At 57.5% G+C, this 27,926-nt stretch overlaps 11 protein-coding genes across 11 annotated transcripts; 7 read left to right on the top strand and 4 right to left on the bottom strand.

The window, feature by feature from the left end:
* Positions 1-248: 248 nt before the first annotated feature.
* On the top strand, positions 249-1,951 carry BJ171DRAFT_510921 (60S ribosomal protein L23). The gene is made up of 6 exons (XM_053111519.1): positions 249-273; positions 1,055-1,069; positions 1,180-1,380; positions 1,487-1,558; positions 1,661-1,766; positions 1,859-1,951. Exons 1-6 carry the CDS (start codon positions 270-272, stop codon positions 1,875-1,877), a joined length of 417 nt encoding a protein of 138 aa, XP_052965197.1. The 5' UTR covers positions 249-269; the 3' UTR covers positions 1,878-1,951.
* A 401-nt stretch (positions 1,952-2,352) lies between these two features.
* BJ171DRAFT_153481 (ubiquitin fusion degradation protein UFD1-domain-containing protein) lies at positions 2,353-5,043 on the top strand. The gene is made up of 10 exons (XM_053105799.1): positions 2,353-2,460; positions 2,589-2,664; positions 2,840-2,872; positions 3,052-3,173; positions 3,453-3,728; positions 3,882-3,944; positions 4,107-4,219; positions 4,392-4,477; positions 4,579-4,610; positions 4,680-5,043. Exons 1-10 carry the CDS (start codon positions 2,425-2,427, stop codon positions 4,785-4,787), a joined length of 945 nt encoding a protein of 314 aa, XP_052965198.1. The 5' UTR covers positions 2,353-2,424; the 3' UTR covers positions 4,788-5,043.
* A 274-nt stretch (positions 5,044-5,317) lies between these two features.
* On the top strand, positions 5,318-7,218 carry BJ171DRAFT_624837 (restriction endonuclease type II-like protein; the record flags this gene model as incomplete). The annotated part of the gene is made up of 6 exons (XM_053115490.1): positions 5,318-5,536; positions 6,024-6,127; positions 6,269-6,368; positions 6,457-6,533; positions 6,621-6,720; positions 6,828-7,218. 6 exons carry the CDS (start codon positions 5,318-5,320, stop codon positions 7,035-7,037), a joined length of 810 nt encoding a protein of 269 aa, XP_052965199.1. The 3' UTR covers positions 7,038-7,218.
* Positions 7,081-8,630, bottom strand: BJ171DRAFT_510930 (uncharacterized protein). Its single transcript, XM_053111520.1, has one exon. It carries the CDS (start codon positions 8,574-8,576, stop codon positions 7,314-7,316), a length of 1,263 nt encoding a protein of 420 aa, XP_052965200.1. The 5' UTR covers positions 8,577-8,630; the 3' UTR covers positions 7,081-7,313.
* A 154-nt stretch (positions 8,631-8,784) lies between these two features.
* BJ171DRAFT_510931 (major facilitator superfamily domain-containing protein) lies at positions 8,785-11,762 on the top strand. The gene is made up of 9 exons (XM_053111521.1): positions 8,785-9,284; positions 9,445-9,504; positions 9,646-10,053; positions 10,132-10,181; positions 10,331-10,442; positions 10,577-10,804; positions 10,923-10,958; positions 11,115-11,173; positions 11,344-11,762. The coding sequence occupies exons 1-9, from the start codon at positions 9,149-9,151 to the stop codon at positions 11,539-11,541; spliced, it is 1,287 nt and encodes a 428-aa protein (XP_052965201.1). The 5' UTR covers positions 8,785-9,148; the 3' UTR covers positions 11,542-11,762.
* A 288-nt stretch (positions 11,763-12,050) lies between these two features.
* On the bottom strand, positions 12,051-13,529 carry BJ171DRAFT_510932 (uncharacterized protein). The gene is made up of 5 exons (XM_053111522.1): positions 13,303-13,529; positions 12,947-12,994; positions 12,633-12,670; positions 12,445-12,523; positions 12,051-12,305 (listed from the first exon to the last, which is right to left on the bottom strand). Exons 1-5 carry the CDS (start codon positions 13,466-13,468, stop codon positions 12,229-12,231), a joined length of 408 nt encoding a protein of 135 aa, XP_052965202.1. The 5' UTR covers positions 13,469-13,529; the 3' UTR covers positions 12,051-12,228.
* Positions 13,530-13,666: 137 nt separating this feature from the next.
* On the bottom strand, positions 13,667-16,480 carry BJ171DRAFT_510933 (uncharacterized protein). Its single transcript, XM_053111523.1, has 8 exons — positions 16,440-16,480; positions 16,166-16,258; positions 15,774-15,860; positions 15,450-15,603; positions 14,967-15,301; positions 14,748-14,843; positions 14,235-14,627; positions 13,667-13,918 (listed from the first exon to the last, which is right to left on the bottom strand). The coding sequence occupies exons 1-8, from the start codon at positions 16,467-16,469 to the stop codon at positions 13,733-13,735; spliced, it is 1,374 nt and encodes a 457-aa protein (XP_052965203.1). The 5' UTR covers positions 16,470-16,480; the 3' UTR covers positions 13,667-13,732.
* A 357-nt stretch (positions 16,481-16,837) lies between these two features.
* Positions 16,838-18,381, bottom strand: BJ171DRAFT_562299 (major facilitator superfamily domain-containing protein). Its single transcript, XM_053113261.1, has 2 exons — positions 17,162-18,381; positions 16,838-17,125 (listed from the first exon to the last, which is right to left on the bottom strand). Exons 1-2 carry the CDS (start codon positions 18,368-18,370, stop codon positions 17,006-17,008), a joined length of 1,329 nt encoding a protein of 442 aa, XP_052965204.1. The 5' UTR covers positions 18,371-18,381; the 3' UTR covers positions 16,838-17,005.
* A 1,934-nt stretch (positions 18,382-20,315) lies between these two features.
* BJ171DRAFT_460600 (ras-like protein 1) lies at positions 20,316-21,590 on the top strand. Its single transcript, XM_053108451.1, has 2 exons — positions 20,316-20,617; positions 20,859-21,590. Exons 1-2 carry the CDS (start codon positions 20,552-20,554, stop codon positions 21,414-21,416), a joined length of 624 nt encoding a protein of 207 aa, XP_052965205.1. The 5' UTR covers positions 20,316-20,551; the 3' UTR covers positions 21,417-21,590.
* A 1,027-nt stretch (positions 21,591-22,617) lies between these two features.
* Positions 22,618-24,046, top strand: BJ171DRAFT_425652 (Fibrillarin-domain-containing protein; the record flags this gene model as incomplete). The annotated part of the gene is made up of 4 exons (XM_053107730.1): positions 22,618-22,953; positions 23,151-23,324; positions 23,438-23,683; positions 23,870-24,046. The coding sequence occupies 4 exons, from the start codon at positions 22,618-22,620 to the stop codon at positions 24,044-24,046; spliced, it is 933 nt and encodes a 310-aa protein (XP_052965206.1).
* A 775-nt stretch (positions 24,047-24,821) lies between these two features.
* BJ171DRAFT_510944 (uncharacterized protein) lies at positions 24,822-27,885 on the top strand. Its single transcript, XM_053111524.1, has 8 exons — positions 24,822-25,080; positions 25,374-25,775; positions 26,009-26,218; positions 26,418-26,535; positions 26,637-26,814; positions 27,073-27,252; positions 27,369-27,656; positions 27,780-27,885. The coding sequence occupies exons 1-8, from the start codon at positions 24,852-24,854 to the stop codon at positions 27,786-27,788; spliced, it is 1,614 nt and encodes a 537-aa protein (XP_052965207.1). The 5' UTR covers positions 24,822-24,851; the 3' UTR covers positions 27,789-27,885.
* The last annotated feature ends 41 nt before the right edge of the window (positions 27,886-27,926 follow it).

Genomic DNA, 27,926 nt, shown 5'->3' on the forward strand with positions numbered 1-27,926 from the left:
GACTCCAAACAGAGGTGCGCGACCAGCTGCCCTATAGTCTCGCGCCGCTGGCCGCGCCCGTGTGTGTCCGTCGATTGGCCGCCGGCTGCGCCACAGTGTCTGCTGGCTCGCAGCCCTGCTAGGGTTGGCGCTGCTGCTAGGGCTGCTGCTAGGGCTGCCGGCCGCATGCATTCGAACCGCGCGCCCGCCGCCCGACCACAACCACAAGGCTGCTGGACTCTGGCATTTCGCACTGAATCCTCCTTTCCTTTACAGCCTCGTAAAACACCATGGGTCAGTTTCGGAGACCGCCGCGCATTGATGGCGGTGCTATGTGCGACCTGCTGCTGCATCCATCCATCCATCCATCCATCCATCCATCCATCCATCCATCCATCCGCCCGTGCATCCATCCACCCGTGCATCCGTCCATGCAGCCGTCCGTCTGTCCGTCCGCCTGCCGTGCACAGCCGCCGCCCCCGAGTTCAAACACCCCGACCACTGGACTGGCTCGACATGGGATTCGGCAACAGAGCAGGCGATTTCTTTCGCACACAAGCAAGCTCCTCGGAGCGGGGTCGTCTCAACATCAGCATCACTTCACACACACCAGTACATTACAAGATGTGTCTTGGCTTGGCCCAGTCGAACTCGACGCTGCACCTGCCTCTCCGCAATGACAATGTGCGCCAGTGTCTCGAGCGGATATTCACATGCAACCACCCGGCATGGCGCTGCCGACGAGAGACCCAATGGCGATCACACCGATTTTGCAAAGCGCAGGGATCCTGCCGATCGACGGGGAGAAACCCTTCAAGAGTATCAGCGAGTCTCGGGAGCTCTGTTGCAGCAGAAACCTCACATCTCCGATCAAGTCGTTGGACGAGCTTGTGCACGGAACCGGCCATGACGCAACTGCGGCAGGACGTGCAGGGACAGATGGATGGATGAACATGATGGATCGGCTTGGGTGGCCCAGTCGATTGGATAGCCATGTCGTTGACGTCCAGGAATTAACAGTGATGGCATTTCGTTTCTTTGGCATTGGCGACTGCGGCTTGATTGCAACCCCCAGGTTCCGGTTCTGCTGGTAACTATCGCGTGTCGGTTGCTTGCTGAGGGTTCTAGCGGCTGTGTATGTGCATGATGTCCAACGGCCCACGTCCAGTGCGCTAATTCCACCTGCCTGCCCTCCTGCAGCTACTGGTCAGAAACTCCGCATGACTCTCGCCCTTCCCGTGGGTGCGGTCATGAACTGCGCTGATAACTCGGGTGCCAAGAACCTCTACGTTATCGCCGTCAAGGGTATCAAGGGCCGTCTTAACCGTCTCCCCGCCGCTGGTGTCGGAGACATGGTTCTCGCCACCGTTAAGAAGGGAAAGCCAGAACTCCGCAAGAAGGGTGAGTATTGGGCGTGAGTGGGGGTGCTTGTGTGTGCTCGCGACTGCGTCGGTGTCTATTCGCACGGCGTGTATCTGGCACTTATGCGCTTGTCGTTTGCTCTCAGTCATGCCCGCTGTCGTCATCCGCCAGCGCAAGCCCTGGAGAAGACGCGATGGTATCTTCCTCTACTTCGAGGGTAAGCAAGCGCCTTTGTCCCGAGCAATCTGCGAGATCGACTCGCCTGTGTCGGCTGGCCGAGCCTTCGCCGTGCCTGTTTCTCACCCATCTGTGTCTGCAGACAACGCTGGTGTCATCGTCAACCCCAAGGGTGAAATGAAGGGCTCTGCCATCACTGGCCCCGTCGGCAAGGAGTGCGCTGATCTTTGGCCCAAGATCGCCTCCAGGTGCGTTTGCTGTCTGAGCGGTCTCGATGTGTCCGGGCGGTGCGCCGTTGCAAAGACATGGCTGACCCCGAATCCACCTCCTATTGCTCTAGCGCCGGCACCGTCGTCTAAATTTCATGTTCGACCCTGGGCAATATTTGTACATGACATCCTTTGCTCAAATACACCCTCCGCAATAATTCTGGCGTCTTTCCGGGGTGCATCTGTGGGGCTACTGCGTGCGTGCAATGTAATGTGCGGGCGATGTGTGTGAGCCACAGTGCTGTCGTCGTCGTCGTTGTCGCTGATGAGGGTTCTGGTGCGTCCAGGGCGCACGGAACTGGGCCACCTGATTTGCCATGGCCAGGGCCGGCCCTGCTCGTGGCGCCAGCGCCTGTCCTCTCACTGCTTGGATTGGGACATCATCGACCCCGGCTGCTCTTCCGTCCATCTGTCCGTCGCTGCCCTCGGCGCACTCTCCCTCTACCCAACCATTCAGCTCCGGCTCAACACCATCCTCAGAGGACAGCCTCCCCACCATGGTAGATCCCGCCCCTGCGACGATGCCGTGCAATATCTGAGACCCCGGCTGCTGACTCTGCGTACCAATCGACCTCGGCCTCTCTCGCAGCAGTTCAACCAAGACTTTGACGACGATATTCCCCAATTCAATCCCTTCATGGGCTTTGCTCGCATGAGAGAACTGCCGCCGTTTGTAAGCTTTCCTTTCGGCATCCCCCGAACCAGATCTCTCTGCTGCTGGTGCATCCAACTGATCGAATGACTGTGCCTCCCCCCCCCCAACGGCAACTCGATTGGCTGGCCGTTTAACCCCACCACCAGAGCGATCGCTTCAGATGCTACTCTATCGCCATGAAGCCCGACAACGACAAGCCTGAGCTGAACTTTGGAGGAAAAAGTGAGTCCGATCTTGTCGGCGAGCAGCCTGGCCAAGATCGGAAGCTGGGGCATCGAGGTTATGGCTCGGATGACTGCCGCAATCAGCTCCAAGGCTCGGCCTCCACCATCGTTCGTTGCCGATCGATGCTAACGACCTGCCCCTGCGCTTCGTCCCTGCCGCTTTGGTGGCCCAGTCTTGCTGCCCCCGTCAGCCCTCCACAAGCTTGGTAAGGCCGCTGGCTTGAGCTGAGCGCGTGTCATTCGTTCTCCTCGACTCTGGGCTCCTGCTTGGATGAGTATCCCAGTCGCTCGAGTGCGCTTGACCCGGCAAGGGAAACGTAACGGCCGGTTTCCTGATCGAAGACTCTGTGATATCCCAACATCCTTACAACTGCCCTCGGAACAGCCCAGCTGAGTGTGGAGTACCCCATGCTCTTTTCGATTGGAACCCTGGACGAAACCAAAGTCTCCCATTCGGGAGTGCTCGAGTTTACTGCCGAGGAGGGGCGGGTCTATGTCCCACAGTGGGTAAGCTGACGGGCTGTCGCGGGCACGGCCTCCAAGAAACGGCGATCGTGGATGGAGGATCGGGAATCGGGGTTCGCAGGGGGGGGGATCGATGATTGAAGTTAGGAGATTGAGATTGGACATTGGGCATTGAGCTCTGGGAGCTGAAACGGATTCGCAATCTGCATCGACCAAACAATCGCCAACCCATCCATGCGACGCCTCTTCTGAGTCGATACTCTTCCCATGGATTCTAATTGCACCTCCACTTTATACTCTACGTGCTTCCGCGACTCGTAGATGATGCAGACGCTGCTGATCGAAGAGGGCACCATCGTCCGGGTCACCAATGTGCGGCTGCCGCTTGGCACCTTTGTCAAGCTGCAGCCCCAGTCGGTCGATTTCCTCGACATCACCGACCCCAAGGCCGTGCTCGAAAACACCCTCCGGAACTTTTCGACCTTGACCGAGAACGACATCATCACCATCCAGTACAACGACAAGTCATATGAGATTTTGGTGATGGAGACCCGGCCCAAGGGCAGAGCCATATCCATTGTGGAAACTGATCTTGAGGTTTGTGTCAGGAGTGTCACGGCCAATGCCGATGCTCATGTCGATACCCAACAGCGGCTTGAATGCTGCACATGGGTTCGGTGTCCCATGCCATGCCACCGCCCCCATTACCATTGTATTCACAGCACCGCCTTGCCCTCTCATCTGCATCAGGTCGATTTCGCTGCCCCAGTCGGGTATAAGGAGCCAGAGCCAACCCCGAAATCTTACTCGGTGGTGAGTCTCGACATCAGTGTAGAGTCTGCCGAAGGCCCATCGAGGCGGAAGCAGTGGTTTATACAAACCGCTGTCCCATGCACCCAGTCCAGAAGCAGGGCAGATGCATTTCCCCTTACGCACTAGGCCGCTGTGAGACTGACTATCGGCCTTGCTTTACAGTCTTCGCTGCCTTCCAGTAGCATCGAGGAACACATCGTCGAGCGCGAGAATCAGTTCGTGGCCTTCAAGGGCTCCGGAAACAATCTGAAGGGAACCGTCTCGATCACCAACACGCAAGTATCCCTGGTTGGGATGGCTGCATGCAACTGTCCCACCGCCGCACTCGCTCGGATCGCATTATTTGCTCACAATCATCTTGCGTCGGTTTCAACTCAACCTGCTGCCTCCCAAGCGGCGCTATGAAACGGCAGGAAGTACTAACTATGTTCGTCTGTGGGCCTGCAGTGCCGAGATGCTGGCTGCCGCTGGAGCATCCAATGTCACCGAGATTCCCGCGGCCCTCCACCTGCCCTCGGGCAAGCTGTTCTTTGGTATGGCTACCGAGCTGCTCTGCCAGCGCTACTCTGAGCACTTGAGCTATCCCCCCCGGCTCTTCTGACGTTGCTTCTGTCGCCATTCGATATGATATCAGGCTATCCAATTGTTCCGTTGCCGGGCAGCGAGGTGAGTTGTCGCTATCGTTACTGTCGGTTATGTTTTGCTTGTCGGCGATTGACACTGTTCCTTTTTCAGGCCGCAGACGCCAACGCTCCTTCGGCATTCGCTGGGCAAGGAAGCAGCCTGCGATCGGCAAAGGGCAAGGGCAGCCTCGACAGCGATCCCGGCCCGAGCAGAAAATGAGCACGATGATGACCCCGAAAGCGATTGCGATAGCGACTAGGACAAGTTAAAGTGGTCCTGCAGTGGGTCGTGGCATATTGCCGTTGGTTGACTGAGTCTGCCCAAGGCAGATGATTCATAAATTGTCCTAATATCAATCGCCCGTCGGGAGTGAACTGTGTTGCTGTTACTGGGCCGAGCAGCTCCGTCGACTGCTGCCGTGGCGAACAGCACCGATGGGGTGTCCTGTGAGAGTGCTTCATGCGATGCAGGCGATGCAGGCGACGCAGGCATTGCTCCGAGCATGGTGTCGCCGGGAATGAATATTGGAGTGCGGATGTCCATGTGCCGATCGCGACCCATGCATGTGCTGATCGAGACCCATGCCATTCGCGACGACTGCGAGGGCGGCTCTGTCGACCGCCATCGCCCTTCATCGGCCTCCCTTTGCGTCCCATCCGATCTGCAACAAGCCATTGGATCTCGAACAGCGATCCGTCCTTGCAACTTCTGCTCCATCAATACCAACCGACACCATTGCGTTCTACAACATGAGCGACCCAGCACCCGGCAACACCGGATTCAAATCCTCGCTCTTCCGTATCCCGTCTCTCGAGGAGGTTGAGGCCAGACAACAATCCGCTGCTCCGACGCTGTTTTTCAAGACATCCGCCTCCCGCTCCTCCGACAGTCTCGGTGGCTCGACCTCGGCCTCGACCTCGATATCTGCTGCAGGCTTGGACCAGCCCGTTGCTGCCCGAGTGGCTCCCGTGGAGAATAGAATCACCATCGGCGGCCCGTCTGGACCCACGAACGGAATCGGTCGGCCATACCCTGGCCCGCCTGCGGGTCCTGTCGCAAACAATCCACCTCGGACGACTCTGGCTGTACCTGCCTCTGCCTCTGCTTCTGCCTCTGCTTCTGCCTCTGCTTCTGCCTCTGCTTCTGCCTCTGCCGGTATCCAACCACCACGGCCACCATATGCCGGCCAGAGATCACATTCATCAATCTTGGTCAATCCCTGCCAGGTGAGAGTCTTGTCCTGAAGATCGGGGCAAGGAGCTTCGACCCTCCATTGCAGACGAATCTTTGGGTCGTCAACGCATGATCCAATGGAAACGACAGCTGCGATTGGCAGTGCCGTGCAGTTGATGATATTCCTGGCTTATATGATTGGTCCCTCATTGTCCTCCTTCCTCCACTGCGATTTCGTCGCTTGGCCTTGGGCGCAACCTCCTCCTGGATGTGCCGCGTTAGAAAGGAAACCGGGTGCTCGAATACGTCCAGAATGCCAGATGGGAGTTTGGAAACATCGTTGCCGACTATCAAGTGGGTCGCACCAGCTGTGTGCTGTTCATCAGGTATGATGCGAAAGATGGCCGGGTTTCCCGAGTTTGCAGAGCGAAAGGAGTAGGTTGGACGAGCGCAGTGTGTCCAGCGAATTGCGTATGCCAAGGGGATTGACTCTCACCCTCTGTGGCTTTGTTTCCAACGCTGGACAGCCTGAGGTACCATCGGCTCCATCCCGAGTATCTCTATGGCCGAATCAAGCTCATAGGCTCAAACTACATCTCGCGGATCGTGCTGTGTCTGGTGGATATTGTAAGCGAGTCGCATGGAGGGACCCACACCCACACCCACACCCTGGACGGATGCATGGAGACATGACTCATCAATCGATCCAACGCAGGAGGACCACCAGCAAGCCATTCGCGAGCTGACGTCCACAACGATCATGAACAACTTCGCCATGATCCTGGCATGGAGGTACGTTTGCGCTTACCGGCAAGGATCTGTCGCTCCGTCCCATACCAGATACTTGTCGGGACTAACCGACTTTCGGCTTGGCGACAGCAACGAGGAGGCTGGAAAGTACCTCGAGACACTCAAGATGCACGAAAACCAACCGGCAGACTCGATCAAAGAGCGGGTGGATGAGACGTATCTGTCCAAGGTACGATACAACCACAGCCCAAGAGCGGGCTGGGGGAATCCGAATATCGGCGCGAGCTTTGGCTTCGCACCAACACGATCTGCCAATCTCTTCCGCTGCCTATCCAGGCCACCAACTTCCTGACCCAGATCAAGACCGTCAACAAGACGGACGTGGTGACACTCTCGTCGACATTCGGCTCGGTCAAGAGTATCATGAATGCCACCGAAGAAGAGCTGTCGCTCCTCCCTGGCTTTGGCGAGCGCAAAGTGCGGCGGATCTATGAGGCTTTCCGTGAACCATTCATCGCGAGCAAAAAGCCACGGCGCACAAAGTAGGATGCTCTATTGCCATGCCCAAATACATCCCTATGGTATCCAGCGGGCAGTCGAATGCATTTGGCTGCCAAGACTCAATGAGTGACGACAGCGGATATTCAAAACAGGACAGTTTTTGGAAGAGGAGGAGTATCTCGGAATGCTCGCGCGCGGCGATAGCGGGCGGGTTGAATGCCGCGTGACGGCTTCGGGCTGAAAAATGCGTCGATGAAGAAATGGGGCTGTGGGCATCCTCCAAGATACAGGCGAAATGAACCCGAGTAGAAGAAGAGAGAATCAGTCCTCCATGATCCCGGCGATGCACGCCTCTCTGGCGGCACACCAGTCCAGAAACGCCGACGCAGGCGAGAGCAGGATGGACTTGCGTAGCAGCTGGCCGAGAGAGAAGATATTGGGCTGCTCCTTGCGAACGAACCAGAACAGAGCCCCGAGTTGGAGGGCAATGGACGATGCACAACAATACGAGTGGAAGATGCGATCGCCGGCCGAGACCGTCGCATCGGCAGCCGACAACCTCGATCGGAACGACATCAGCAAAGTGGCGACGGTGCTGGCATGTGCAGCGGCAGCCAGTCCAGAGCAGAGGCGGTAGAGCCGAATGGCGAGGCGGGATGCTCGTCGGCGCGGATGCTGGTAGATGGTTCCGAAGCGAGATGCTGGGAATGGCTGCGGGACTGGGGACACAGCGAGGACGCTTTCGGGAGAAGAGCAGCTTGCGGGATCCTGGACCAGTTCATACTTGTATACCTTGGCGAACGGCTTGGGATCCCTGAGAGGGAACCAGTGCGAGAAGACGAGCAGCTCGAGGGCGGTTCGCAGCAAAGGTGCAAAAGCAACAAAGACGCTCCACAGGATCATGACGGGGAGGGGTTGCATGCTCCACCGACAGAGCCAGGGCAGGCCAACGGGAAACAGAACGAGGGCCGCAGCGACGGGGAACAGGGCGGCGATGGACATGGACCTCAGATATCCCCCGGAGCCCGGCCCCTGGTGGTTGAAGGCCAGATAGTTGGGGAGATAGATCGCCGATGCAGCCAGCGGGGCCAGGTGCAGGCTGTGGAGTACCGACAGCAGCGACGGGTGCGCAGGAACCGAGAGCACGCCCATGCGAGAGGCCTCCACCAAGGCAAAGATCAGGACGGCGGCATTGAGTGAGGCCAGGAACTGGAATGCCCAGATGGCAAGCGGGGTATCGAATGCGGGGCTGTAGAGATCCTTCCAGACGGCAGCCCAAGTCGACGGCACACGCAAGGCAGGGGTTTGCAGAAGCCGGTGCTTCTCGCTCCAGATTCCAGCCCAGAGGGGAATGTGAGTCCCCAGCGGCCAAACTTCGACGAGAGGGCGAGGATGCGTGATAGTGTTGCCGGTGAATGTCCAGCGACAGAGGGCCAGGCCGGACTGTGGATGCAGACCCGGGCTGCCAAAGCCTGAGCCAAGTTTGGGCTCGTGGGCCGATAGGAACCAGAACGAGTTGTCTAGACAGGGGAGCTGAGCGGCCAGGGGCAGCGAGAGCAGCCAGAGGATGCCTGCGAATCTCATGGTGCGGCGGCAGGGAGGATGTGTCCAAAGCAATCGAGTCCACGGCGATTGAGTCGAAAACGATTGAGTCGAAAACGAAACACCAAGCGCAAGTCCAAGTGCAAGTCCCAAGCGAACCACCAAGCGCAGCTGCGGCCGCATGCCAGTGCTCTCCGAAACATCAGCTGCCGCGGGCCCAATCAACGGAACGGCCCCGTCTGTGCTCATGAGGACATCCCATCCTCTCCCCTCCGCATCGGCGCATCGCTCGCTGGCCTCCATCCGTCTGCATCAGTCCCTTCCATCAGCACGCCGTGCAGTCGCTCGCCACCGGCGCTGTGGCCAAATTGAGCCGAGAAGGACGTTCCACAACATCCCATTTCGGTGCCGTTGTGCTCCGGGTCCAGCCAACGGCTGCCTCGGTGTCCCCAAAATCCGCTGGACCGAAATGAAGGAGCAGGAAAAAAAAAAAGATCGCAGCCATATCTACGCTGCCCAGCGGCTGAATCGAACTTGTCCCCCCCTTTCTCGCCTGCATCGCCGTTTCTGCGACGATCCTCTGGCATCAGACCGCTGTGCACCCTCCCCCCGCCATGTCCGAGTCCCACAAAGTCGAACAGCTCGATTCCCCCGACCTCGCCGACCAGGTCGAGGAGCACTACCCAGAAGGCGGCGCCGAGGCCTGGCTCGTTGTGCTTGCCAGCTTCCTGGTCCACTATGCCGTTCTTGGTATGTCGCATACACCGATACCCTGCACAGCGAGGTCATGATTCGGGGTCGGCGGCAGGGTCCATGCTCCCGCGCGCGATCTCCGTGTAGAATCAGACCGCTCGCATGCTCACCGATCCCCTAATTGCATGTTACCATGTCACCCTCGACCATATGCCAGGCCGCCAGACATCCTTTGGCGTCTTCCAGCAGTTCTTTGTCGCCGGAAACACCTTTCCCGGTACGTCTCCGTGATCAGTATGGATGCATTCCTCTGGTAGCGCTGTGTGCAGGGCAACCTGGCACTTCCGACGATTCGCCCCCCCCCGGCAAACCGCAGTGTTTGGGAGCGTCTCTCACGTCTTGTTCCTCTGATATCCAGGTTCGACCAACCTGGCCATCTCTTTCATTGGTGCCATTAGCATCTCGGGTCTGCCGCTGTTTGGCATCCTCGCCGGCAAGCTCGCTGACCGCTATGGCTACCGCCTGATCGGCCAGCTGGGCACGCTGTTCATCGCCACCGGCTACATTCTCGCATCGTTCTCGACTCAAATCTGGCATCTGTATTTGACCTATGGCGCCCTGGTCGGCTTTGGATGTTCCCTGGCGTACTTCCCCGCGATCACCATCATCTCGCATTACTTCAAGATCAAGCGCGGAACGGCGATCGGATTTGCGGCCGCAGGATCGGGCATTGGCGGACTGACCATCAGCCCCATGGTTCGGGCTATCATTGTTGCTTGGGGATGGCCCTGGGGCTTCCGATTCATTGGCATCATGTGCTTTGTCTGTAAGTCACTGCTACACTGCGCATCGGTGGTCGCGGGAGCTGGCATATCCTGACACTTTCATGACTTTGAATCGCCAGTCTGCGGCGTTGCTCCGTTCTTCTACAGGCGAGGCGCTGCTCCCAAGAAGGCAAGTGCATGGGTCGACACTCTCGCCTCTGAATCGCCAGCAGAGCGTCCGCGCCGATAGAGTGCTGGGCACTGTGATGAAGGGAGAGCCAACCGGCGATACCAGGATCAGAATAACTAACTCAGTCCCCGCGGCTTCTGAACCAACAGCAAACCGAGAAGATTGACTACAAGATCTTTATGAACCTCAACTCGCTCTGTCTGGCGTTTGTTCCTCTGTTCTTCAACTTTGGCTTCTTCATCCCGTCCTTCTTTGTTTCCAGTAAGTGCGCCAATGCACGGCAAGCTGACGTCGATTCGGATGACGACTTGACGAGCTCGGGCAAGATTCCCCCCCCCATCGGCTGTGCACATCATGCTATCTCTGCTACAGCTAATCACCGTTGCTGCGATCAGCCTTTGCCGTTTACTACGGCATGACCGCCGACCAGGGTGCTCTGATCATCGGCATCCTCGGTGGTGCTCAGGCCGTCGGGCGTATCCTTTTCGGCTTTCTGGCCGACCGCCTCGGTCGAATCAACAGCTTCGCCATCACCGCCACCATCTCTGCCATCTCGGTGATGGTCCTCTGGCCCTTCTCCACCAACTTTGGCTTGCTCATCACCTTTGTCATCATCTACGGCAGTAAGTGTCCCGGTCTCGCTGTCATTTACGTCATGCTTGCGACTCGGGAGTGCTCTCTCTGCGTCGTCCGACTATCGTTGAGCTAATCGCTGGGACTATCGCCTCGTTCACACGACAGTCTTTGCCGGTGGCTTCATTTGCCTCTTCCCCCTCGGTAAGTGGCCAAGTGTCTTGACTCTGTCCTGGTGTTTGCTCAAGGTGGCAGGGAGCAGGTCAAGCGCACTGCGGGACCGACTCACCGGATTCGTGTGTTGGAGTCGTCGCTGGCATCTGCGGCCACTAACAGACTGATTGCCCTGTGCTATCTCAGTCATCAGCGAGCTCTACGGATCCAAGAACCTTGCCACTATCACTGGCATCCTGTACTTTGTAAGTGCCATGCAATCCGAGCGACAGCGGGGGCGTTGACGAGCAGGCACCCTTTCGGGCGCAAGGAGTTCCAATCTATGACCAAGCGGAGGGCAGCCTATCCGATATCTTGCCGCCCAAGGAATGCCACACCTATTGACCTGCGACACTTGGCTGTTGGTTCTGCGTAGGGCTACACCTTTGGCGACATGGCCGGCACTCCTCTGGCTGGCTTCCTCATCGACCAGCGCACCTGGATCGTCAACGGGCATAAGGTCATTGACTTTGTTCCAGGCATCCTCGTTGGCGGTGCCATGATGTTGGTGGCCGGTATTTTGATCACCGTCATCAAGGTCCGACTGAACAAACGCTTCCTTGGGCGCATCTAAGATAGACTTTGCTGGGGAGCCGCATGCAAACACGCGCATCGTCCATGGACAGGTTATTTCACTGCTGAATTGGCAGCACGTTATTCATGTGTGTGTGGAATTGCTGCTGGCCTTGATTCAATATTGCATCAGCCGCGCGAGTTTCAATAAGTACGAGCTCACATCTGCGGATATCTAGGATACTTTGGCTCGATTTGACGCTGTTGGCAAGACAACAATGTCCCCCCCCTGCATTCATCCCACAATCTGGACTTGCACATGGCTGTAGCAAATCCTACTCATGGCGATTGGTTCGGAGGAACCAGGCTAGGGCATCCCTCATGGGGGTTGTGTACGATCCCAGAGAGTTGGGATCACTGGGAGTGGGAAGGTTCTCATCAACTCTGATTACAGCAAACGGACACCTCCACACATGGATGACTTGTGTGAGTTGTGTGTCTTGCGTGAATCAGACGGCACCCGAAGCCCTATCTCATCTCCTCGCCGAGGTCTTGAAGCGACTATTCTCTTGCCACCCACACGAGTATATCCGCTATCGGTTTGATACCGTCGACAATGTTCCTGTTCAACCTTCCTCCCTTTCCTGTATTTGTTCCTGACCCCAATCATACATGATCCAGTCGAGAGTTCGACACAGCCATCTTCAAGGGTGTGCATGTGGGGGGGGGGAAGTCGGTATAGCCACAATCACCATTTCACCTCCGGATTCTTTTTGTATTCCTCATAGAGCACCCGGTTGAAGTAGCTGATCTCGGTTTCGTTGGCTAAGGAGGCGAATATCCCAGCGCGGAAGGGAGCATACGGTCCAGGTCGGATCAGCAACGATCCACTTGCGAAGGAGGAGGAGATCTTTGCTTCGTCCCACCGTGAGCAATCGTGAATGGCTCCTGGGCGAGCACTTACCAACGGATTGCTCCAGCAACGTTTTGGAAGGATCGAGGAACCAATCTTCGTGATCCAGGTTGATGATCAGATTCTGGGTCTAGAGAGACGGCGGCATCTCCGTTATGAGACTTTGGTGGGCCAGGGGCTGGGGTGTGTCGCCCTGGCTGTGAGAGTCATGCTCGAACGCAGCGATCTGGAGAAAATACCTTGGATCCATGGGCTTTGGTATAGAGCTTGAGGGTGTCTAGAAGGCCAGCGATGAAGACACCGCAAGCAGCAGAGCTAAATAATTGTCGCCTTTGCTTTCACCGCCACAACCACCACGGCCTTCTTTGGTGGTCATGAACCGATCGAAATGCCCACTCCTCATCTCCTCCAAGGTGGTTGGTTTAGCCTCAGAACTTGACGTGGATTCGGAGCGGTCGGGAAGCTTGTCGATATTCCGGAGCCTGCCTTCACAGCCACCCAAATTTCTCTCTCCCCCACCACCACCACCACCACCACCGAGTCGACTACCAACCAAAGTTGTGATTGTGGTAGGGACGCATGCCCGGAAGCATCTTGATCTCTGGTCAGAGTCGGACACAGGAATCTCGAGTGTCAGCAAGCGGTCCACCCATCCTTCCCCCCAAATCCAGCATACGAATCCGAGCCACTAGAAGAGATGGAGCGACAACGAGGGAACAGATAGAGCGGCGTTGCGGAAGGAAACTAGGGAGGGGGGGAGAGGATGGAAAGCGAAGAATGGCGATCGATTCCAGGGCTGCCCGTCTCTGCCATCTACGTCCATCGATACGTGCAAGACATCCCTCCGGATTCAGTCGAATAGTAACAACAGCGACAACAACAATGATGACGATAGCAGATTGGACGTACTTTCTTCGACAATCTGGCGGAGCAGCTCCGTGGTCGTGGTCGTCAGGTCGACGTCATGGAGGACGACGTTCTTGAAGGTGCGAAAGTCAAAGGACTTGATGAGCCGGACGGTAACGGTGGCGGCGTGAGGGTCGACCTCGTCCATAGTCCGCGATTCGTCGGCCATTTGTGGATGGTGCAGCTGGTTTCGGAAGAGAGTGTGGAGGGGAGGGCGAGGCAAGCTTGCAGGCGACGAAGGAACAGGCCTGGAAATGAGGTGGGAAAGGTCCAGCCAAGATCCATGCTGCGCACCGAGAGTGCGAGTGGCGCAGATGCCGTCTCGTTCTCTGTGATGGAAGGCGATGTTCGGGATGCACGGACTGCATCAGGATGACAGGGGCCCGAGAGCGGGCAGCTTTATTGGACAGGGGTGGGGGCAGTACCGCAGAGTTTATGACATGTCCATGTCGTTGGTTTCCTGGGGCACTTCGGGCACAGTCGATTGGTAGGCCGCCGCAATCGCAGCACCAAAAACGCCAAACTCCTCTTCCATAGCCGCATTGTGGAGGTGTGGCGGCACACCCGCGAGCTTTGACTGGTCGGGGAACTCTCTCCGGAGATGACGAGCAACGATGCCCTGGATACAGCGGTGATATATGGGAAGCAATGAGCAGGGATTACCGACGATCGGCGGCAGGCACAGGGATTTGCGGAAATGCCAGAAGCCCAGCAAGCTGCAAACAACCAGTGGCCGCGAATAGCGAGACCCAAAGCCATCGAAGTAAGGGCCCCGGGCGACGAAGATGCAGAAGGGCGAATGAAATGTCCTGTGCACACGTGGTGAAGGAGAACAGCTCGACAGAGAACGCAAACAAAAATGGCACAAAACAGGCGGAAGGAATCTCGAGAAGCGATCTGCCGAATAGCACTGGCAAAGCATCGGCGGTACGTACAGCGACAGCCGAATGGCACTTGTCCTTCTCTTTGTCCTGGATATCAGGGTTGGTGGGTGCATTGCTTGATGCCAGGGCCTGCTGGCTAACCAGCTCGCCAAAGGTCTTGACATTTGGAACGAGCAGGACCTTGACAACCTCAGGGCCGAGTGCTTCCATGCCAATCAAACAACCGTAGTAGGTGGGGAGCGACTTGAGCGGATCCAGCAGAGTCTTGAGGAGCGTTTTGGTGGTGCGCGACTGCAGCGTGGGATAAATACTTCCAAATTTTTTGATGATGAAGGCGACGAGGGTCGCCGAGAAGTTGCGCAGGGTCCAATGATCTTCAGCAGGGGAGGCCGAGAGCCTCTTGGACACAAGGCAAGTCAAGATGCATGGCAGAATCGGGTGGAGCTGAGTTGACGGAGAGCAGGTGTTAGAGCATCGGCGACCCCCCCCCAAACAGTGAAAGCTTTGCGCATCCAAGCAATCCGCGCGTCCAAGTGATCCATGCATCTGCGCGGTGATTCGTACATAAGGCTCGATAAAGATGTTTGGGTTCTTGAGGATCGCGTTGGTGAAGCGCATCATGGACCAGAGCAGCGGGAGATTACGGAGATTCTTGGTGATCTGAGCACCCGAGCCCATCCAGAATGAGAGCGAGAGAGATGCAGGACCCGCATGAGTGGATGCAGCCCTTGTCCTTCCTGTCCCCTCCCTCCAAACAAGTGTGTGCCGCTGTGGCGAACCCACCGTCTCCTTGATGTACTCGATAAAGTACGGGACAAGAGCCTGAATGCCGGGGTCTTTGGATATGCTCATGATGGCGTTCTTCTTGAGATCCTCGTTGGTGCCAGCCAGATACTCGATGATCTTGTCGTAATAGAGCTGCAGTTCCTTGGAAAGAACCGCCTTGACGATCTCAAGCTTTGGTTCGTCGACGCTTTTTGGCGTCGCGGCAGGGGTGCGGGTGCTGCTCTCCTTGAGCTTTTTGCTTGGGGGCTGCTGTGAAGCAATGGACTTGATCTCTGCCGGGGTGGGGTTTTGAAGGGTGGCTGGCTGCACACCATCGATAGCAAGCCAGTGGGCTACAATCCAAAGAGAAAGAGAAATAGAGAGAGAGAGAAGCTGCGCTCTGAATATACAGGGTCGCCTCGCGGCGAGGCAGTATCGGGCACGAATGTCTTTCAAGTGGGCGGCACAAGGGCAAAAGCGGTTGCAGGCCAAAGGACTCACCTGTGTAGGTCACATCGAGAGGAACCTTGGGCAGAGGGGAGCGCACAATCTCATCCAGATCAAGCTCAGGATCTTCCAAATAAAATGTGGGCTGCGTGATGTTGGTCATCTGCTTGAAGTGAGGCAACGGCCCGCTGGAGTAGCCGTAGAGAGGCTACGAGGAAGGCATTGGTGCATAAGCCGTCACACCAGTAGGTAAGCGGCACTCGTGGAACAGAATGAGTACTATGGCTGCCTGATGTCTTGGATACAGGGTCCTCTTCAGGAGGATGTGGGCGACAGATCGATGCTCGCGAAGAGTCAGGGTATAGACCTCTGTCGTACCTCGATATTGCGGACCTTCAGAGCCATGTTGATGTCATCGGGAAGCAACTTGTCTCGCCGGGCATGGCGCATGAACTTCTTGGACTCCTGTTCATTTGAAAGGCCAGCCGGTGAGGACCAAAAGCCAGATCATCCAAACAACATTCATATCCATCCACAGAGTAGGGCTGGCCCAACAGCACATGAACGGTGCTGGTGATTCGATGGAGATGACCAACGACAGATCCGAGGCGCCGCGGTTGCCATCGAGAGAAGACGATGGAGCCATCTTGTAGAGTATTTGATACACGCGGCTACGATGGGTGGTGTCGGCTTGCGAGCGACGGACCAAGGACCAGATATACCAACAGATCACGGAGACGCAGGCACAGACTCCACGACCGCTAACTCACATGGAGGATCTCCCTCACACGGTATTCGACGTCTCTGGCGAGGTCTTTGGCGACATCCTCCTTGAGATGGATGCCTCCTGCTTCGGCGATTGACTGGCGATGGGGTTAGAGCCGCGAGTGTGTAGTTGGGCAGGCGGGATCGGGATCAGGGCCAGCGACTGGGACAAGCGGAATGGCGAGAGAGGGCAGATTGCACAGTCCGCCAAAGCGAGCACCGGAATGTAAAGATCAACAGAGAGGAGGCGATTCGGGAAACAGGAGAGGCGTCGGGCACCTGAATGAGATCCGGAGGGAGGACGGACATGGCAGATGGAGAGGAGAGGGGCGGAACGACAGACACGGACCAGCGACCGGATGACGACCATGCCGGCGCGGGGTCTGTAGGGCTAGGGTTGGGCCTGATATGGCTGTGGTTGGCGCTGTGGTTGAGGTCGAGCAAACCACCGAGCAAACCACAGGCCAAGCCAAAGGGCAAGCAAGAGACCAGGGGCAAGAACGACTGCAGGCAAATGCAGCAAGCGGTATGGAGTCAAAACAGGGGGTCATTGCCAAAGCTGTTGACAAGCGATCTGAGAGACTGAACTGAGCAGGCCAAACCGGCGTGGGAAAGCTTCGACCACGACCCCAACCAGCAAATGACAGGATGAAGACGCAGATAGACTTTTGGACGTATCATAGAAGTCAGCAGTGTATTTGTTTACTCATAGGACGGCTTATATCAACACATTGGACTGCATCCAGAGTTTTGGCATTCAGTTACAATTATTGTCGCAGGAAGCGTGGGGGAGGGTGAGGTGAGAGTGATAGTGAAAGCAGGCGGAGGCTCACAGTGTCGAGAGCTTAAGCCTTGGTGGCAGCCTTGGCAGCCTCGTCATCGGACTTGGAGGTGTCCTTGACGGAGTTGACGGTGGCATAGGCAATGGGGAGAGAGCCAATGACGAGGACAACAGTGATGATAAGCTGGGTCCAGACAGAGGCACCAACAACACCACCAACGATCCAGGAAACGGCACCACCGAGAGACTGGATGCCCTTGTAGAAACCACCATAGCGGGACAGGGTGGCGTAGTCGTTGGTGAGGGCACCCATGATCCAGTAGGCATAGGACTGGAACATGGCGTCGAGGGAGGCCATCAGGACGTACATAATGGTGATGCCCCACATGGCGGGGTGGGTCTGGCCGGGGGTACCGAACAGATCAACACGGGTCTTGCCGAGGGGAGTGCCGGGAGCAACATCGTTGAAGGCGGTCTGCTGGTAGATGATGGCACCGATCCAGAGAGCAGTGTTGCCGACAAAGACAACAGCGAGACCGACACGGGAGCGAGTGTGGCGGGACCACTTCTCGTTGTCAAGGAACTTGGAGATGACAAAGGATCCAAGAGCCTGGAAAGCCCAGTAGAAGATGGCGTTGAACGAGCCGGAGCGGACGTTGAAGAAGTGGCCGTTGATGAAGCCGAACTGGTAGGCGTAGAAGTAGTTGGAGGCGAAGAAGCAGGGAGCCATGAGGAGCATGCGCCAGTTGCCAAAGAGCTTGAGGACCTCGATGGCCTCACCGACAATGTTGCCCTGGGTGATGACCTCGACGGGGGTGCCATCAGCACGGACGACGGTCTTGGGGTCAGCGAGGAGGAGAGCGCAGCAGGAGCCGAGGACGGTGATACCGATGAAGGCGCCGAAGGTGCCGTTGGAGATGGCAACATCGGGGTTGTTGAAGTTGAGGATCAGACCGACAGTGTTGCCAAAGACGGAGCCAAGGTTGAAGATGATCCAGAAGACGGCAAAGTAGGTGGCCTTCTTCTCCTCAGTGGGGTAGGCCATGATGAGGGCACCCTGGGAAGACCACAGGAGACCAGCACCAACACCGAGAACGGCACCAGCAATGATGAAGAAAGCCTTGGCACCGGAGGAGCCATCGGCACCACCAGAGACATCGTTGTTGAGGGAAGCACCAATGTAGAGAGAGTAGGTCAGGCCACCGATGAACATCTGGATGCGGGGACCGAGGATGTTGTTGATGGCACCACCAAAGAGACCAAAGAGGGCAAAGGTGGTGTAGAGGGCGGCGTTGGCGTTACTGCCAGTGGTGGGGTCAGTACCACCACCAGCACCGAGGGAGTTGACGGCATTGAACATGCCGGGGCAACCGAAGCAGATGAATCCAAGAAGGACGACTTGGGCGATGGGAGCCTTGGAGATGGCCATGGCGACTGATCGGGGGGGGGGCGAAGAGGGATGGTGAGAGCAGATGGGTCGCCGCGGGTGGTCGTTTTATATCTGCAGCCGGCCCTGGGAAGCACCTCCCTGGTCCCGGTGCAGGGCGGCGACGACACCGCCCGTGCCGGCACTTGATCCGTCATGTGGTCGGAGCAGCCTTGCCATGCGGCTCAGCTGACCCCCTTGCCGAGGGCGGTCTGGGCTCGACGCTGGCGCACACGACGCGAGGAAACAGGACGGCGGCCAGACCGCTGAGCAAGCGGGGCGTACAGAGTGACACCTGCTTCTGTGGAGGAATGGCCACGAACGTTCGACGACAAGAGAGCGCGCTGTGGCGGCAAAGATAAGGGGGTCGCCCGACATCGGCAGGTGGTCTCAAGAAGCAAGGGAGGAGGGCTGAAGGCGGCGTTGTGTTGCAGGCGCACGGGCTGCTCACGCTGCCAGACGCCGTCGCACACTTTCCCTGCGGTCGCCTTGGGAAAAAGGAAGGGCGGGAAAGCCGCTTGTTGGGAGGATGTATTGCTGCCTTGGCGGTGTTGCAGTTGTGATGATCGCGGTGGTGTCGTGGCTGCTGTTGCTGTTCGTCCTATCGTCCTCGCCGCCCTGCTGGAGCTGTCGCGAATCGCCAAGAGCACTTGCCGGACAAGTCCTCTGCCCCGGTCTGCAAGCACATGTCCCCAAGCCATTTCAAGCCGCCCCAGACTGTGGCTGCGGCGCATTGTTTGCGGGAACCATCCCTCCCCCTCAGCGGTCGCACACTTCCAAATCCAGCACTCCCGTGGACACGCCGTGCTTCTGCCATGTCTTCGCCGTGCTTTCGCCGTGCTTGCTCCTCTGTGCTGCCGAGCACAATCCCCACCCGCCCATCTCGCTGCCCCAGCCCGGAGACAGTCCCCTTGTATATCTGTCCCACCCCGGTGGATGTGTCTGTCTGTCCTTGCTTCTGTTCCTCGGTCCCGAACGGCGCCGCGATCTGTGGCCACAGCACCGCTCTATTTGTGCGCCGGCGCACACATCCGCAGACTCGCTGTGTGGGTCCGTCTCCTCGCCATATCGCCAGATTGTCCCCTTGCCGGGCCCTCTCCTGTCCTTGGCCTCCTCCCTCGCCTTATTCCCCCCGGCCTCGTCTTGTCTCTGCCCCAGACCGCCCGCCTTGCTCTCCGTCAATGAGGTCGCACCCGCGGCCGTCTGGCAGGTCCAACGCCCCAGCCCGGCTCGCCTTCCCCTGGTCGTCTGTCCCGTGCCATTCCGCTGCCCCACACTCCTCCCCCCGGCCAGCGATCCCGGCCTCGGGACCAGCAAGGCCTCCCCGTCACCATCCGTCATTGCCATCTCCGTCCGTTGTCGGCCAGCAATGTGCGATTCCGATTGCCACGCCGACCTGCATCCAGCCCAGCTCACATGTCGCAGGAATCTGCGATCCCGCCGATCCCGCCGATCCTGCCGATTCCATGTCACTCACCACCCCGAATGCTCGGCTCAGCCATGGTCCTGGAGCCGCATTTCGGTCAGCCGCCGCGAGCAGTCCAGCAGTGCCCAGCAATCCAACCTTCTGAGCCAAGCCACCCAGGCCGCGGATGGAGTGCCAACTATCCCGGCCTTCGCAGAGGGCAGGTGCAGGCGCTCCACATCCATCCAAAGGCTCCGTGGACCATGTCGTTCTCCGGGCTTGGCGGTTCTTGCAGCGGCGTGCATGACCAAGGGGCTTCCGTGAGACGCCCACGAGCGAGCTCAGACTCGCCAGTCGAGCCGAACTTGCCTGCTCACGTTCGCCCGCCAATGGCGTGAGGCAAGCGACAATGCTGCCTCGCCGGCGAGTGATTGGGCCATATTGTCCGCCAGGGCTCCCGGCTGGGCTTCCTCCAAATGACAAACGAGGAGAGTCACGCTGGCTTTGCTTGGAGAGATCCGCATCTAAATCTTTGCAGCCGCAGAGAACGAGCACACACCGCATTCCAGCTGGGCAAAGGCACAAGTCGTGGCCAATATCAATTATACGCGGACACTTTTGTATTTCACACCCTCCCCGTCATAATCATCCAGCAACTGATCCACCCAACACAGTCCACGGCCACCCAACACAATCCACGGACACCGCGAGTGCACATCAGTCCATCCTCTACCCCCACATTGCCAACCTGTGCTCTTGAACAGTATTGCAACGAGCCCATGTCTCGCGCAAATCTGCTTCGGGAATATCGTATCGTTGTTGTCGGAGGTGGCGGAGTTGGCAAGGTAACGCGACCAAGTCCTCAAGCGGACTCATCGCTCCGGCCACGTTGGCGGAATCGCATAAAACATCGCACATCGGGACGCGGCGATCGGCCAGAAGTTGCAGAGCAGCCGCCATAGATAGCGATAGATATGATAAAGGCTGGATTGCCTTTGTTGCGTATGCCAGGACAGAAGCCCGGACTTGGAGGATGATGTCCAAGGGCTAACCCGCCATCTTTCCCTGGCTTCTGCGTCCATCTAGAGCGCACTGACAATCCAGTTCATCCAGTCACACTTTGTCAGCGAGTATGACCCGACAATCGAGGACAGCTATCGCAAACAATGCGTCATCGATGCCGAAACTGCTATCCTCGACATCCTCGACACAGCCGGTCAGGAAGAATATTCGGCCATGAGGGAGCAGTATATGCGTAACGGCGATGGATTTCTCCTGGTCTACAGCATCACTTCTCGGAGCAGCTGCGACGAAGTCAAGGGATTATACAACCAGATCCTGCGGGTCAAGGACCGAGACTGGTTCCCAACCGTGCTCGTGGGCAACAAAGCTGACTTGGAGGACGACCGTCGGGTCTCTGTGCAAGAAGGCCGCGACCTTGCCAAACAGTGCGGCAATACCGTCTTTATGGAGACCAGCGCTCGGACTCGGGTGAATGTCGACGAAGCCTTCCATAGCCTCGTCAGAGCGATCCGAGAAGAAAACAAGAAGCGAGTTGCTAATACAGCCTCGGCCAGCACCGGGAATCTGTCGACTGCAAGTGCCCGGGAGCGAAAAAAGTCAAAAAAGTGCAGCGTCCTCTGAGCTGCGGCCCCTCGTCCGACCCAATGCGGAGACAACCAGGCCGCTGGGCCGTCCAACAAGACAGAGGTGCAAACATCCGAAAGTAAATCGTGCACCGCCACTGGGTATCATCGAAGCCAAGTGCTCCGGAATGCCCGGGCACAAACTATCGTGTTGGCATAGCCTGCAGCGAACAAAGCGGGATACCCTGTTGTTGAAGCCAATGCTCACTTTTGGTTTCGATTTTCAATATTCAATACATCGATGCAGCATGCTGAAAAGACAATGGAGCACATCGTCTCGTTTGGACAAAAGCACATGGTATAAACCTGGATCATATCATACACCTGGATCATATCATACACCTGGATCATATCATACACCTAGATGATATCATACACTCGACCAACCACTGCCAAGTGGGTCGATTCATCGTCCTGTTCACACTGGCAGTGCATGGAGTCTTGGGTCGAGATCATGAGTGGGCTGCGTCAGCTGTCGTTGCCGGTCTGCCATTGGCTGCCGCGACATCGATCACATGACACCCGTGACCTCGGCGAGACCGCTCTCGCGAGACGCACCTCTTCTCGCGAGACGGCAGCGCCCGTGACCGCGGCGCCACACCGCACCGGCCCTTCTATTAAAAATTCATTTTGTTTTGTTGCCTGATTTTTTTTCCCCGCTGTGGGTGCGGTTTTCTTCGCCGTGGCCTTCCAGTATCGTTGCTCTCCCACGTTCGTCTGGGATACAGCTGGGTTTAGTCTCTGCTTGCACTTGATTTCCACTCCTCCACTCTCAAAAAAAAGTACAAAAACATGGGCTACGGTAGGTGTCCAGTCCTGCATGATGCGGTGCCCTGGTCTCGCCTGCCAGATATGGGGCCTGTGACGATTCCCTTCTGTATACCGGAGGTGCCGGTGCAGATCGCTGATCTCAATCTCTCTGTTCGCACCCTCTTCCGTGTTGGCCACAGGTGATCGAGGCGGTGGTCGTGGCGGTCGTGGCGGCAGCGGTGGTCGCGGTGGCTTCGGTATGTGGACTTCGACCCTCTCAATTCACTTCATAGCAATTGCGATCAACCTTCCAAGCCTGATTGTTCGGCACATCCTGTGGAGTAATCGTGGTCGATCGTGTTCGACTGGACCCATCAGTCCGATCAGATTTAGCGTCGAACTGTGCTTCGCCACTTTGAAGGCTAACATTCCCGGCTTTGGTCTGCCCGATGAATCCAGGTGCCCGCGGCGGCGGTGTTTCTCGCGGCGGTGGCCGTGGCGGTTTCGGTGGTGATCGTGGCGGTTTCGGCGGCGATCGTGGTCGTGGTGGCCGTGGTGGTAGCCGTGGTGGTGGCCGTGGTGGTCCTCGCGGTGGTGGCCGTGGCGGTGGCCGCGGTGGCATGGCCGGTGGACCCAAGGGTGCTGCTGCTGGAGCCAAGGTCATCATCGAGCCCCATCGTCACGAGGGCATCTTCATTGCCCGCAGCAAGAAGGAGGATCTGCTCGTTACCAAGAACCTGGTTCCTGGAGAAAGCACTTACGGAGAGAAGCGAATCAGCGTTGATGTAAGTCCTCCCGTGCCTTCACTCCCCAGAGTCGAGCTGGACAATATCCACTATCGAAGGCCTGCAATTCCAAGGCAATCAGTGTTTGGCATTCGTGTTGGATTCACTGAGCTGTCAGCTGCGCCCAGTGTGGTGTCCTAGTGTACCGTGATGCTCTCCGTCAAACAGACACTGATAGGTCATCATTCGCTTGGCAGAACCCCGATGGCACCAAGACCGAATACCGTGTCTGGAACCCCTTCCGCTCAAAAATCGCTGCCGGTATCCTTGGTGGTATCGATCACATTCACATTGCTCCGGGCAAGAAGGTCCTCTATCTCGGCGCGTCCAGCGGTACCACTGTTAGCCACGTCGCCGATATCGTTGGTCCTGTAAGTAGCTGCCTTTGGACGCAAGCGGTTCCTATGCGCTGTCCTGTGCAACATTCAATGCAGCTGCCCCGTTGCCGATGGCCGGTGCTGACCGGTCCTATCCGCCATCACAGACCGGCCTTGTCTATGCCGTCGAGTTCTCGCATCGATCTGGACGTGATCTGATCAACGTCGCCAAGAAGCGCACCAACGTCATCCCCATCATCGAGGACGCTCGCCATCCCCACAAGTACCGCATGCTGGTTGGCATGGTCGACGTTGTCTTTGCCGATGTTGCCCAGCCCGATCAGGCCCGTATCATCACCATGAACAGCCACATGTTCCTGAAGAACGGTGGACACATTGTCATCTCCATCAAGGTCAGTACGCTTTGGACGGGCTGATGCTCGCGTGAAGAGAGAGAGGGGGGGGAGGACAGCGTCGTCGGTGTTGTTGGATTGCAGTGCAGACACCCAGCGATTCCCTTGTTCTATCCATCGATCTGTGTCTCAGTCGCTAAGCCTTCTCTATTCATGAACCCTTTCCTGAACCACCTCCGCGTACAGGCCAACTGCATTGACTCTACCGTCGATGCCGCCACTGTGTTCGCCCGGGAGGTCAAGAAGCTGCAAGAAGAGAAGGTCAAGCCTCAGGAACAGCTCACCCTGGAGCCCTACGAAAGAGATCACGCCCTGGTGATTGGCGAGTACCGAGCGCAGAAGAAGGCCAAGAAGTCCGAGTAAATCTCGTTGGCGATGGAGCACGAATGGGAACAGCGCCCTCGACAAAGATATCACTGTAATAGCATGCTGTGTCCTTGGGAAGCTCCTCTCGGCCAGTGAACCACCTTGCCTCCCTCCCGTTCCCATCAAGAACAGACGGCAGCCGCGGCTCGAGGCACCGATCGGACGAGGATAGACGAACTTAGCACCCTTTTCCTACGTATTCGGATTGACGTTCCACCTTACTTATTTTTCTTTCTATCGCTCTCGCTCTCTCTCGCTCTCTTTTCACTCACTGCATTCGATTTGCCCTTGTACTACGCCTGCAACCCAGAGGGGGGGGAGTATTCGTCTCGCACCCGCCCGAGCGACACCGCATCTGTGTTCATATCCTCTTGCCTCCTCTTGCTCCCCTCCTCTCACGGCAGTCGCAGCCTCCGTCGCTGTCGCAGTTGCATCGTATATACAATTTATCACTGAATGCTATCGACCGCTCGGCGAAGGTGGTGGGCAGAGCGAGTCTTGTGGCTCCCAGATGTCCGTGGTGGGTGGCATCTCTCAACTTGCCAGCTCAATCCACCGTCGCTCTCCCGTCCACAATCGCCCTGCCCCCATCTGCACCAACCAGCTCCGCCGCTGGTGACTCGGCCTGGTGTGTCTGTGGCGCAGTGGCTCATCCCAGCCCGGAGGCTCGAATGCATTGCAGCCAGATCCCAGCGAGGCCCGAGGCGCCACCCGCCGGTTTTGTCGCCTCTGGTTTGGGGGCGTGTCTGGCCGCCCTTTTTTTCTGCCCATCGTCCCCTGCTGTCTCTGGCTGCTCAAGTTTATGCCCTTTTTCGGTGTATTCAGCACGAGAGCCGCTGCCACCCGACGCCTAAACTGTCTCAGACCCCATCTAGCCCACAAACCCAGCTTCCGAACCATGTTGGACATCAACCTGCTGAGAGAGGACCGAGGCGGCAACCCCGAGCTCGTTCGTGAGTCCCAACGCAAGCGAGGCGGCAAAGTCGAGCTGGTCGACCAGGTCATCGAGCTCGACAACGACTGGAAGAAAGGTAACCCAGAGCTTCGACTCCAAAGCGCCCCTGAGTATCTGTTTGTCGATTGGCGCTCTTGCTTTGTGGCCTGCAGGGATCTGCCTTCCTTTGATGTCGACTCGGCCTGATCGGCCGCCAAGATCAGGATCAGGATCAGGACCAGAACCAGGACCAGGATCAGGATCGGGCTCATCCATGGGCCTTGCAGCATGCCCCAGATCCTATCCGATCTCACATAGCACTCCCTTGCCCGCCGACATGACGCACACTCATCGTAATCGCCGACTCGATATGTCATTCTCCCTGCCCAGCTCGATTCAACGCCGATGCTATCAACAAAAAGCTCAATGCCATCAACAAGGAGATTGGTCAGCTCATGAAGCAGAAGAAGAAGGAGGAGGCCGATGCATTCCTGGCCCAAAAGACCCAGCTTCAGGCTGAGAAGGCCGAGCTCGATGAGATCGCCAAGCAGAAGGAGATTGTCCTCTTCAAGACCCTCGGTCTGATCGGCAACCTCGTTCACGACTCTGTCATCGTCTCCAACGACGAGAAGAACAACGCCATCGTTCGCAGCTGGTGGCCCGAAGGCCGCGACGAAGCCACTGAGCGTGAACGCAGGGCCACTCTTGTTGGAAAGGATGGCAAGGGCGTCCCCGGTCTCCTCAGCCATCACGAAGTCCTCGAGAAGATTGAGGGCTATGACTCTCCGCGAGGTACTGGACTATTCTGTGTGCACTATTGTTGCAACTACAGCCCTGAACACACCGTCAAGAGAGCTGGGCCAGCTTTGGGGCTGGCCAGGAATCCTGTGTATTCGCCATCATGGCCATTGGCTCGACTCTTGTTGCATATGCACACATTGCGAGCCGTGTGTGCTGCGTCGCTGCTCCTTCAGCCCATGCTAGATTTTGACTTCCGGTGTGGCCTTGGTCTCTGTTCGTCACAGGCTCCAACGTTGCTGGTCACCGTGGATACTTCCTGACGGGCCCCGGTGTCGACTTCAACCTTGCTCTGATTCAGTACGGCCTGGACTTTTTGGCCGAACGTGGATACACCAAGCTGTGGACCCCCTTCTTCATGAAGAAGGAAATCATGGCCAAGACTGCCCAGCTCGAGGAGTTTGACGAAGCCCTGTACAAAGTTGTCGGAGAGCTGAGTAAGTTTGTCCGGGTGTCCCTCCGCAGTCGCCAAAGAATAGAGTGGAGCAGGTGTGATTTGCGTACGTCTGGGCTTTGCACGATCGCCATAGCTGTGTCGTTCATCCTTGGCAGAAGAGGTGGCGGGAGAATACAGGTGTGGCCAATGTCTCTCTGACGCTGTAAGCTTCTGCTAAACATCCTCTGTATCTGCACCAGACCCTGACGGAACCGAGGCCGACGGTGCCAAGTATCTGATCGCCACATCCGAGCAGCCCATCTCGGCCCTCCACATGGGCGAGTGGTTCGCCGAGCCCGAGAAGGATCTGCCCAAGAAGTAAGCTCTCTGGACACACAGTCCGCTGCAAGACAACGAACCGCGGTGCAGGTGTCGACGGTAATTGGGCTTTGAGGCTAATCTTGCCATGTGCTGTTCAGGTACGCCGGTGTCTCCACCTGCTTCCGCAAGGAGGCCGGTGCCCACGGTCGCGACACCTGGGGTATCTTCCGTGTCCACCAGTTCGAGAAGGTCGAGCAGTTTGTTCTGACCGACCCCGAAAAGTCCTGGGAGATGCATGAGGAGATGTGCACCGCTGCCGAGGAATTCTACAAGAGCGTAAGTTGCCTCCCGCTCCTTCGCTGCCTCCCCAGCAATCGCAGTGCCCATCAGTCATATTCGTCGCAGCTGCTGTGTTCGTCGAGTTCATAGCAGCCATTCCAGTGCCTTGGACGCTTTGCGCCGCCCCTGGGTTTCCATGGACGCGAAATTGACCACCCCGCCGAGACAAGTCGACACACTTGGACAGAGATTGGCATATTGTCGCCCTCCCACTCACATCGCACCCCCGTATCTTTGCCACTGCAATGTCTCCAGCTCGGCCTGCCCTACCGCACGGTCTCGATCGTCTCCGGTGCCCTTAACAACGCGGCCGCCAAGAAGTACGACGTTGAGGCCTGGTTCCCCTTCCAGGCTGACTACAAGGAGCTGGTGTCTTGCTCCAACTGCACGGACTACCAGAGCCGAAACCTTGAAATCCGTGTCGGTCCCAAGAAGGTTAGTAGCCAGCCGACTGTTGACGCTCGGAGAAGCTCCCGCCTGCCAGCCCATAGTCCCTCACATTCTCGCCCGTCCGGGACTGTCTTGATGCTGATGTCAAATCCATTCCGCAGCTGAACGACACCGTCAAGAAGTATGCCCACGCCCTCAACTGCACTCTCACCGCCACCGAGCGCACCATCTGCGGCATCCTCGAGAACTATCAGACCGAGGACGGTGTTGTCGTTCCCCCTCCGCTCCGCAACTACATGGGTGGCAAGTCCTTTATTCCCTTCACCAAGGGTGTCAAGGGCGCCCGCGCCGCCTCTGCCAAGCCCACCCCGGCTGCCGATGCATCCAAGCCCGCCAAGCCCGCTGCTGCTCCCAAGTCCGCCGATGCCTCGGAAGGCGAGTCCAAGTCGGTAGGTGCCCCGTGAGCTGCATAGTGCTGCGACTCGCTGTCTGCCGGTGTTTTGATCGTGGCCCCGTCTGTAACCCTATATTAATCTCTTCAAGGGCGCTCCTTGGTTTAACACACCCACTAGACCCACTAAGTACTGATCTGAGAGAAGAGTGACAAGGCGCGCTTGGTGCTTGTCGGACCCTCGTTTGTTGCCGAAATACATGCCCATATAGCTGCCTGTGCAGAAAGAGACGGTGCATCCGGCGATATGCTTTCCTGAGTTCCGAGT

This window comes from Polychytrium aggregatum (assembly GCF_025602895.1).
Source record: "Polychytrium aggregatum strain JEL109 chromosome Unknown BJ171scaffold_26, whole genome shotgun sequence".
Classification (NCBI taxonomy): Eukaryota; Fungi; Chytridiomycota; class Chytridiomycetes; order Polychytriales; genus Polychytrium; species Polychytrium aggregatum.

Coding starts and splice junctions, on each gene's coding strand:
- BJ171DRAFT_510931 (XM_053111521.1), top strand. CDS start 9,149: ATGTCCGAGTCCCACAAAGTCGAACAGCTCGATTCCCCCGACCTCGCC. Junction 9,285..9,444: donor GGTCCACTATGCCGTTCTTG/GTATGTCGCATA, acceptor ACCATATGCCAG/GCCGCCAGACATCCTTTGGC. Junction 10,805..10,922: donor CTTTGTCATCATCTACGGCA/GTAAGTGTCCCG, acceptor TTCACACGACAG/TCTTTGCCGGTGGCTTCATT.
- BJ171DRAFT_562299 (XM_053113261.1), bottom strand. CDS start 18,370: ATGGCCATCTCCAAGGCTCCCATCGCCCAAGTCGTCCTTCTTGGATTC. Junction 17,126..17,161: donor GTGGTGCCGTTTCCTGGATC/GTTGGTGGTGTT, acceptor GTCTGGACCCAG/CTTATCATCACTGTTGTCCT.
- BJ171DRAFT_510921 (XM_053111519.1), top strand. Junction 1,381..1,486: donor GCCAGAACTCCGCAAGAAGG/GTGAGTATTGGG, acceptor GTTTGCTCTCAG/TCATGCCCGCTGTCGTCATC. Junction 1,559..1,660: donor TATCTTCCTCTACTTCGAGG/GTAAGCAAGCGC, acceptor CTGTGTCTGCAG/ACAACGCTGGTGTCATCGTC.
- BJ171DRAFT_510930 (XM_053111520.1), bottom strand. CDS start 8,576: ATGAGATTCGCAGGCATCCTCTGGCTGCTCTCGCTGCCCCTGGCCGCT.
- BJ171DRAFT_460600 (XM_053108451.1), top strand. CDS start 20,552: ATGTCTCGCGCAAATCTGCTTCGGGAATATCGTATCGTTGTTGTCGGA. Junction 20,618..20,858: donor GAGGTGGCGGAGTTGGCAAG/GTAACGCGACCA, acceptor GCGTCCATCTAG/AGCGCACTGACAATCCAGTT.
- BJ171DRAFT_153481 (XM_053105799.1), top strand. CDS start 2,425: ATGGGCTTTGCTCGCATGAGAGAACTGCCGCCGTTT. Junction 4,220..4,391: donor ACCGTCTCGATCACCAACAC/GCAAGTATCCCT, acceptor GTGGGCCTGCAG/TGCCGAGATGCTGGCTGCCG. Junction 4,611..4,679: donor TTCCGTTGCCGGGCAGCGAG/GTGAGTTGTCGC, acceptor TTCCTTTTTCAG/GCCGCAGACGCCAACGCTCC.
- BJ171DRAFT_510932 (XM_053111522.1), bottom strand. CDS start 13,468: ATGGCCGACGAATCGCGGACTATGGACGAGGTCGACCCTCACGCCGCC. Junction 12,671..12,946: donor CTACCACAATCACAACTTTG/GTTGGTAGTCGA, acceptor CTGGCCTTCTAG/ACACCCTCAAGCTCTATACC. Junction 12,524..12,632: donor CCAAAGCCCATGGATCCAAG/GTATTTTCTCCA, acceptor CCGTCTCTCTAG/ACCCAGAATCTGATCATCAA.
- BJ171DRAFT_510944 (XM_053111524.1), top strand. CDS start 24,852: ATGCCCTTTTTCGGTGTATTCAGCACGAGAGCCGCTGCCACCCGACGC. Junction 26,536..26,636: donor GAGAAGGATCTGCCCAAGAA/GTAAGCTCTCTG, acceptor TGTGCTGTTCAG/GTACGCCGGTGTCTCCACCT. Junction 26,815..27,072: donor CCGAGGAATTCTACAAGAGC/GTAAGTTGCCTC, acceptor CAATGTCTCCAG/CTCGGCCTGCCCTACCGCAC.
- BJ171DRAFT_510933 (XM_053111523.1), bottom strand. CDS start 16,469: ATGTCCGTCCTCCCTCCGGATCTCATTCAG. Junction 14,844..14,966: donor TCGAGTACATCAAGGAGACG/GTGGGTTCGCCA, acceptor TCGGGTGCTCAG/ATCACCAAGAATCTCCGTAA. Junction 14,628..14,747: donor ACATCTTTATCGAGCCTTAT/GTACGAATCACC, acceptor CCGTCAACTCAG/CTCCACCCGATTCTGCCATG.